The 9,052-nt window shown below is 40.5% G+C and overlaps 1 protein-coding gene across 1 annotated transcript; it reads left to right on the top strand.

Annotated features, from left to right (window-relative positions):
• Positions 1 to 3,420: 3,420 nt before the first annotated feature.
• mbd3a (methyl-CpG binding domain protein 3a) lies at positions 3,421 to 8,713 on the top strand. Its single transcript, XM_030364683.1, has 7 exons — positions 3,421 to 3,585; positions 4,082 to 4,238; positions 4,544 to 4,681; positions 5,758 to 5,848; positions 5,946 to 6,123; positions 7,590 to 7,759; positions 7,980 to 8,713. The coding sequence occupies exons 1-6, from the start codon at positions 3,572 to 3,574 to the stop codon at positions 7,726 to 7,728; spliced, it is 717 nt and encodes a 238-aa protein (XP_030220543.1). The 5' UTR covers positions 3,421 to 3,571; the 3' UTR covers positions 7,729 to 7,759; positions 7,980 to 8,713.
• Positions 8,714 to 9,052: the final 339 nt, after the last annotated feature.

Below are 9,052 nucleotides of genomic sequence, written 5' to 3' on the forward strand. Positions count from 1 at the left end.
TTTTCCAATGTCTTGTTTGAGCTAAATGGAAAAAAATACTAATAAATGGTTACATAAGGCTTTTCTCTGCTATGGACAACGGCAAAGGTAATGTTTTGCTTTGTATAGGGTAAATTGACTTTCTATAATACTTAGTTATTTTTATTAATTCGGTAATTTCAGTTCTGTGTTTTTCTAATTTACTGAGCTGCACTGCATAGGCCTTCATATCAATCAAATCAATATCATACCAATATCAATCAACTGCAGTATACTGCAAATGGACATTAGTTAAATGATCCCAATACATTACAAATATTATCTAGCGATCAGCTAACCATGTCTTTGTCTTACATGGTTCCATGTTAACTTCAATAATAGGCCTACTAAAATAAACCTTTGCGAGGTATTACTTTCATCAAACTAAAAGGTGACAGCCAAGTGGTGTTTACAGAAGATTTGTTGCGCGTGCGCAATGAGGCCTGGGCGCTAGTAGATATAAAGTTTCGACCTTCGATACTTTCGCTTGCTTTGTTTACGTGGCGGAACAAACTAAATTGACTTCTAAATTCACCGGGAAGAAGAATGTGTGCATCGCCAATCCTGGTAAGACTTATTCGATCAGTCAGCTCCAACTATGAATGGCCATGAACGGCTTGTAGGCCAACCAGCCTGAACTGTGCTGGTCTGATTGCCTCGCTCACAAGCTATCCGTAGTCAGTGTTGCCAGATTTGGCCCGATTTCCCGCCCAAGCTGGCAACCCCGGCCGTATTCCGCAACTGGCTGGTAGCCTACCTAACAATGCTGCCAGTCATCCTTACATTTTGTCTGTTTTCTACACTTTATAAATACCAGATTGCTTCGATGCGTGTGTTGATGTCCTCAAATATAACTTGTAGCTGTTCTAGAATGTTTACAGAAAACTTTTGTTTTACTAGTACACTTTGGATATAACCCATTTGTTTGACATTATATATTACTAACATATAATGGCATTATACTTATTTTGATAGTACGCTGAAATAAGCGAATAACTAATCAAGCTCTTGTTCTCTCTGCAGAGTCGCCTACATGGCTTTTAAGGGGACGGTGGGAGATGTGGTTCACCTTACCTACTGGACTATCAACAGCAAGCAAATTCACGGGAAATTACGAGTAGTTTATGTAAGTGGTGAAAGTTAGTTTTAAATTATGATCCTATAATTATTTCATAATAAAATCACCATATTAACTATACATATTATAATTCATTCTTAGCATCACATCCTAAGACTGTGATGCTATCATTAAGACAATACTTATATCAGTATCCTCTCCAGGTTAAGGTTAGAATTTACGAAATGGCATCCCGATTACTCTCATTCTCATTTATATCTAGGGGTTTGAGTCTATAAATTACACTGAAATTGCTGTATCTCCAGATGAACTCAGGGTGGCACTATTTCCACCTCCATAAAGGCTGCAAGTGACAGAATATAAATTGCTCCCTATAATGTCATTTTTTTTCTTTCCAAGCACATATGCATCTCATCGAGGGATTAGTTACAAGATTGTTATTATTTAAAAAAAAAGGCATGGAAACATCCCTCATTCAACTAATTAGAATTCTTAAAGAAGAGGTGGAGGACTTCTGTCCCCTTTAAACTCCTTCCTCTGTCCCTGGCCCACAGGACACAGTAGGTGCACAACCTGCAACCATACCTGTTTGAGCCATGAGCGCAGCTAGCTCCAGAATCAGCCTACAGGGCAGAGGCTATGGTTGAGCAGGACTGAGCAGGAAGTGAGCTACTGGTATTTGCGATGTATTTTATTTTAGACAAGACTATTGGAAATATGTTATCAGTATGTTTACATGTATTCCTTTTGACAAATATTCCTAAGTATTTCTATCAATGTTTGACGAGGTGAGTAACACAATTATATGACCACTCCGCTGATATATCCTACACGCCTTCGTTAATATCATAGATCAAAAGATTGCACTTTTTTTAGACATTGTGTTGTGGATACATTCTCCAGACCAAAATAAATGCTGCAATGTGATGCCAAAGGTATGCCAGGTGATTGTTATTTTAGTCACGTCTCAGTGCCTTGGAAAGGGCAATCAGACGTCACTAAAAGAACACCACCTGTGTTTCCAGCAGAGTGGCCCGTTCAAATGTCATTTGGTGAGAAAAAACATAGGATTTTACTTTTCTTTTTGTTATTCTTTTTGTATGATGCAATAGTATAGCTATCTGTGTTGATGATCATGTTCAATGTTACAACAATTACAATGTTTAAAACCAAAAAAATGGTTTTGGGTTCACCGGCTTTTCAAGACTGCCTCTCAACTACATTTAATAGGTACATTTAATTGGGGACGCCTTTATTTAGGAAACCTTGTTATTGTGTGGATCTTATCCTTGGAAGTTAACTTAATGCAATCTTGTATTTTAGTCATTTTAGTTCAAGTTTAAGAATAACTTTGCCATGGTGTGGCACACACTGACATTGCTGCAAGTTTATCTTGGGAGAAGTGTATACCTTTTGTGAATGCAGCAGACAATGAGGATGTGATGAATTTTTTTGACATTTTGTCTTAACTGCATCTGACCTGGAGGGTGAACACTTATGGAAGCACGTGTGTGCTGCAGAGTGTGTTCCACCAAGCCCAACCGCAGACCTGAAACAGAGGCGGTCACAGCCATGTCGTACCCGCAACCAACATCAATAGCCTTTCCATCTCGTCAAGGACATCTTAACCACAGTTGATACCTCATTTGTTTTTACATGACCTCAAGCGGTGAGTGGGACGGTGAAATAGTCATTTGAATAAGTGTATTTGGCGTTTGCAATTCTTCTTATCTATCATGTGTAATGTGATATGTTGTTCCCGTGCCTTATTGGCCAGGGACATTCGAGTCACCTCACTGAGAGGGCTGCATGAATAAAAACATAGGCTACATATGCATTGACTGGTTAATCTTCCATAAAATGCTTACATCCTGTGCAGTAAAATCGAACATTTTGGAAAGGCAATGACCGAAATGCAGGAAAAAAACGTTTCAGATATTGTATATATTTTATTATATTTAAGTTAGGCTATATTTAGTTTTTGGTAAAGGCTGAGGAATATTTTTAGCAGTCACCTATATTTCATCTTTATGGATATTTGGTGCATTTGTGTAGTGTTAAACAAAGTCCGCTTTTGAGTATTTAACCTATGGTTAAAGCTATACACATTTGTTTAATGCACAGTATTTTCCCATAGTTTCTTAATATTTTTTTTTTAGCAATTAATACATTGTATTTAGTTTCAGCATTTCATAAACGTTACCATAATGTTGACAAACATGCATGCCTTATATTAATTTCTACTCATTTTACACAATCTAGCAAAATCCTTTGTAATCGTGGGACTAGTTTTTAGAGGCACTGCCGACGGATGGCTCGTTAGTGGTTGCGGAGTGATCTAATAAAGTCTAGACGGGAGAAAGCAGGACAGCTGACAACACGGGAAACCCTAAACACTAGCTAATCCGGATCTTGCTAAGTTACGCTACCTCAACTTTTTATACCAGAAAAACATCTTCAACAAAGACAGAAAGGATGGAGAGAAAAGGGTAAAAAGTTATACGTTGAGTTTTTGTTGTTTCAATAAATGCACGAACGCATCGGCTACTTTATGCAGATTCAGGACCTACCAGCTAGCCTAGCTAACAAACACATTGCCTGGTCCTTACACTGACACCGCTCAAGGGCTAAGTAGTGCAGCTTTGTTAGCGAATCTACGTCTCTAATGTCTTAATGTGTGTTGTTTGACGGAAGGCGCAGGCAAAGTCATGTTTCGAATAGTTGTTTAACTTGTAACGTCCCGGTAGTTGTAGCTAATGTCGGCTAGTTTGACTAGCAAGTTAACTTTCATTGTTTACAAATGTTTGACTTGATAGGCCTTAACACGGATACGTGACCTTTGCAACGCATTGACGGTCAAAGACCACCGATCATTGTTGATGTTTACTTAAATACACGAATAAACGAACGCGCACAACCGTTGATTACGACGCTGCAGGGAGCATGCTGAATGATAGTAAACTGATCTGTTTGTTTCCTCCACAGTATACCTACGAAGCGATTCCTGAATAAGCCACACATCGCCCGGTGTCTGGGCAACAGCACGGGCGTGCATGCCATCGACCCCGCCACAGGAAGGATGCTCACGGCCAAACTCCAGCACAACCGGCATAAGCATCCTCCTCACAGCAGTCATATTAAGGTGAATATTTATGAAGGACAATGTTAACGGAGAACGCCCCATGTTATGTCATAATTTTGTGTCAACCTGTGTTTGGAAGATATTTCTCAAATTGAGACTATTAATAGTGTTGTGAAACTATTGCCGTATTGTAAAACAATTATCATTTATAAGGAGGTTATATACTATAGATACTATGTATAATTAACTGGTAGATGCAGTAATTTTCTTCTGGGTCATTTTTTATTTTGTAAAATGTATTGGCTTTGAAGAAATGGTTCAATGCCAACCTCTTAACCATATTCTTTGTCACCTTTTCATTGAAGTCCAAGCCTGACCTTAACACAACCCTGCCAGTCAGACAGACCGCTTCCATCTTTAAACAGCCTGTAACCAAGGTGACAAATCATCCAACCAACAAGGTGAAGACAGATCCGCATAAGGCTCTTGATCAGCCAAAACAGGTGAGTCAGAATGCTACATGGTGCACTCACATTTCTATGGTTTAATAATGGGCTTGTATTTAGTGAATGCGACTTGCTGCAATTGGAAGGATATAGCTGACATAGACAAAGTGAATTGTAATATTTTCTAGCAGTACCAGACAGTCCAGTGCATTATCTACTGTAAGTTCATAAAGTGGCAAGCCTGGCAGTCCTTTCTGGAATGTACTTGCAACTCAAAGTTTAGCTCATGAATACCATAGGCCTTTCAGACATGAACTCTGTATAATCTCTGGAGAATCGGGTCGAGGGGTGATCCGGAGTTGCCCTTGCACACATGAAACACACAGCCGGAGATAAGCCGTATCAGACGTGTTCACGCACATTGGAGATACTCTGGATACTTTAGGCGAGGGACGGCGCCCGGGCCGAGTGCGTAGGAGGCAGGACGTGACGCAAAAAGTATGAATTGATAATCGCAGTGTTTTGTTTACAACACAGCAAAGATAGCGGGTGAGGCTTCCAACTTGGAAATGCTGCAGTGATATCAACACTGCATTTATTAAGACCTAAATTAAACATCAACAGAAGAGTGGAAAAGTTAGAAAGAAGTTAGAAGGCAAAATACATACAAGAGAAAAGTACGAAGCAGCTACACTCCATGCTCCTGGTTTCGCGCCAGCCGCATGATAGAAACGTCATGACCACGTCCGCAACACACCCACTCGCTCGTTGGGAATTCTCTGGGGCTCCGATGCCCTGGATTTTACACTAGGGGCCTGGCAAGGTAAACTCTGGAGGCGTGGATTCTGACATTTGCATCATACAAACAGCCCCTCCGGGTATAATCTAGAGAATGTCTGTCTTACAGTGCATATGTGAAAGGGCTATTATGAATAAAGATGAGTGCAGTAATGGATACAGATCAATACATTTTTCAATGACGTGTGAAGATCTGTTCAGTTGTGTCATGTTATTTTTATTTTATTTTATTGGTGATATTTATGTGGAATATGTCCTTCATGGAAGGTTCCTCAACCCATGAGCTTTTGTTTGGAAGAAAACTGTTCACTCAGTTTCTAATTGTTTGTCCTTAGTTGTTCTGGGAGAAAAAGTTGAGTGGTCTCAATGCCTTCGACATTGCAGAGGAGCTAGTGAAGTCCATGGATCTTCCCAAGGGCTTACAGGGTGAGACGGGGAATACATTCCTCTGTTGCACTTGATACAATTAGGTAACGTGTAATTTCCCTTGGCTTGATCCGGGCCTGTTCTTTGTTCTCCCCAGGTGTCGGCCCTGTGTGTTCAGACAGGTCCCTAATTTCCGCCATTACCAGTGCACTTCACACCAGTCCTAAGCCTGTCACAGGACAGCACACATCCGCAGTAGAGAAGAATCCAGGAGTGTGGCTGAACACCACACAGCCACTCTGCAAGGCCTTCATGGTGACTGATGACGATATCAGGTAGGAGACGCATTGACTCCTGAAATGTGGGATGTTCATTTGGCCATGGATTCCCTGTCAACGCGGATTGGTGTTGGATTTTGAACATTGAAGACCTTAACCAGACCGGCGCTATTTTTTTAAATACCAATTGTAACCTGAGAATTACAGAGTTAAAATTAGGGTAGGCCATTTCTGAAAAGTCATCCCACTAGTTTAGCAATAGGTTTGAATTGTCTTGAGGAACGGTCCGGTTATGCTCAGTAAATGTAAATGACAGAAAAAACTTCTTAGTGTATCGCTTACCATAGCAGTGTTTCCCCTAGAATTTTTTTTAGGCCCGGTGGTAAGAGCTGATGGTGTGATTTGTTATACATTTTTCACGGGATGCTAGAGTATTTGTTGGTTATTTCCAAATAAAACACTTGCTTAGCCATCACAAGTTGGTTAAGTTATGGACATATAAAGAACGAGGCTAGTGTTTCGCGGGGGCGGTAAAAATGTCCATGGTAACGGCGGGCTGAACCAATCAGACGTCGCATTTACGCGATCGGTTCATGGTATAGTTCTTCTGCCGGAGAATAAACAGTGTTTTTCTAAAAACGAAGTTGATTTAATGTAAACTAATTTCATGTACAGGAGCATAAAGCACCAATACATATTGAGATAGCTGGTGGTGAGCTTGGATGGTTATGATATTATGGCTAATAATAATAATAAAAAAAAAAAATCATTTTTTTTTTTTTTCTCTTTTTCATTTCTTTTCATTTTTTTGGCCGGTTGTTGGCCTGGCGGGGGCGCTCGTTGGCCTGGCGGCCCGCCAGGCCTGAACAATGGTAGGGGAAACACTGCATAGCTTTAAGCGCAATACTATATTGTTCATACAACTCTGACAGATTTGTTGAGCATATTTCTGTGTAAAATGTGCACCCATCGAACTTTGTGTTGTAGAAATTAGGCCCCTGTTAGCCTTCATTGAGGCAGAGGCCGGGTTAGGAAACCCTTTAACAGATTATAAAATAAATGTGTAATAACAACTACCAGATGACAGTAAAGGTCCAACGTGCAGTACAATGAGCTATGTATACGCTATTTATGTAATGCTGCGGGGCCAAAGTTGGCAAAGTTGAAAGGAAGGCTTTCCCAGTACTCCATCAGTCCTATCCATTCAGACTCAAATGTAAAGGTGTCTAGCAGAGTGGGGCTAGCGTTGAGGAAGGTGCTGCTTGTGGAAGGGTATGTCTGACACCATCCACACGCCATATATCAACGCCTTCCCAGCACTGCTAGATACTCGTGACAGATGTGCGATGTAACCATTGATTGAATTAATACTGTGTCCAGATTGGCTACCCCAGCTGTTTTGGTTCAGTTGGAACCACTTCCTGTGAGCGGGATACATTCAAAGCACTGCTGGTTGCCGCCAAGTGGCCGTACTTGTAAACTGTCAAACAGAGAACCATCCGTTGTCTTTTCTCCTGTGACAGGAAACAGGAGGACATGGTACACAACGTGAGGAGGAGATTGGAGAAGGCCTTGATGGCGGACATGCTGGCTCACTTGGAGGACAAAACGGCTGAATCGAAATCATTAACAACCAGCACCACCATGGATGTGGACGAATAGCACGCCTTCAGATGAAATTCCCATGAAAAAGGTAAGCATTCAAATCGGGTACTGCTTTACACGCGCATGTGATGTGCGACAGCATTGCATGTGCATACTCTTTATTCGGGTGTGGGAAGCCTAGTGGAGATGGTGTTTGACTCCCAGCCAAAAGCTGCTCTGATCAAATACTAGTGTACCTGTTGGTGAATGACATCGATCAGAAGAAATGTATAATGAATAACTACAGTAATAACATTATTTACTTCCAGGATTTTTTTTTCCAAGGAGTTGCATGGAAAGGGCCATTCTCTTGCGTAGAAAGGACTTCAAACGACTGCAACCATCAAGATTTACCTCAGACTTTTGTAACGGTGAAGCTGACATTTTATTCAAGATATTCCGTTTTTATGTTCAATTTATTATTCCTTTTTAATTTTATTTTGATAATAGATAATCTATCCTTGACCGGATAGTTGCAGTTCAATGTTTTTTGCCAGTCCCATTTTATTCCGTTTACCTCTAACCATGTTTCAGAATGGTGGCAGTTACAGATGGTGCTCAACTTGATGCTTTCTTGGGGAACTCAAGCTAACAGGAGTTATGTGGGGGGAGACTTTGCATTGTATGTGAATGTTTCAGTTAAGTGTGAGCTGAAAAGCTTGTTTAACGGTTCTCTCTCCGAATGTCTTGCTGTTTAACAACCTTCTCCGGCAAGTGTAAGTGCCCTTGAAGTGTTTAACTGGTATGTTTACGTGCGTGTAGCACTCCAGTTACTGTGAATAAGTGTTTTGATGTGATGATTGTTTAACATGTTTACACGGGAAGAAGTTGTTTTTCTTTACGTTTTTTCCCTTTCTTTTCGTCGTGCCCCAAAACCTGTTTACACGGTTTTATTTTGTGTTAAAAATGTATTACTGTTGTTCATTTTTATGGGATAAACCAAACATGCTTGTAAATGTACGATCATTGTCCCTGTATAAATTAAACGGGGATATATAATTTGTATGTGTACCGAGAAGACTGATATTATTATTTTTTGATTGCACCTCTCACCACCTCCCCCCCCCCCCCCCCCCCCCCCCCCCAAGATTTGTTTTCACAAATGTTTTCTGTACCACGTTATGCCACTCCAATAAATGTAACCTTTTTCGTAACTCGTCTTGGTTGAATCTTTGTGCATTTATCTCAGTATATGTCTTAAGTACCAACCATTCACATAGCCATGAACCAACGTATAACTTAGCCACATTTTTATGAAAATAAACCACGACCTACATCATGAGCATCATTCTTTTGTGGGTCCACCCAAAAAAAAAACGTTCCTCGCGAAGCCATGATGAAC

The sequence above is a fragment of the Gadus morhua genome, chromosome 8 (assembly GCF_902167405.1).
Source record: "Gadus morhua chromosome 8, gadMor3.0, whole genome shotgun sequence".
NCBI classification, from domain to species: domain Eukaryota; kingdom Metazoa; phylum Chordata; class Actinopteri; order Gadiformes; family Gadidae; genus Gadus; species Gadus morhua.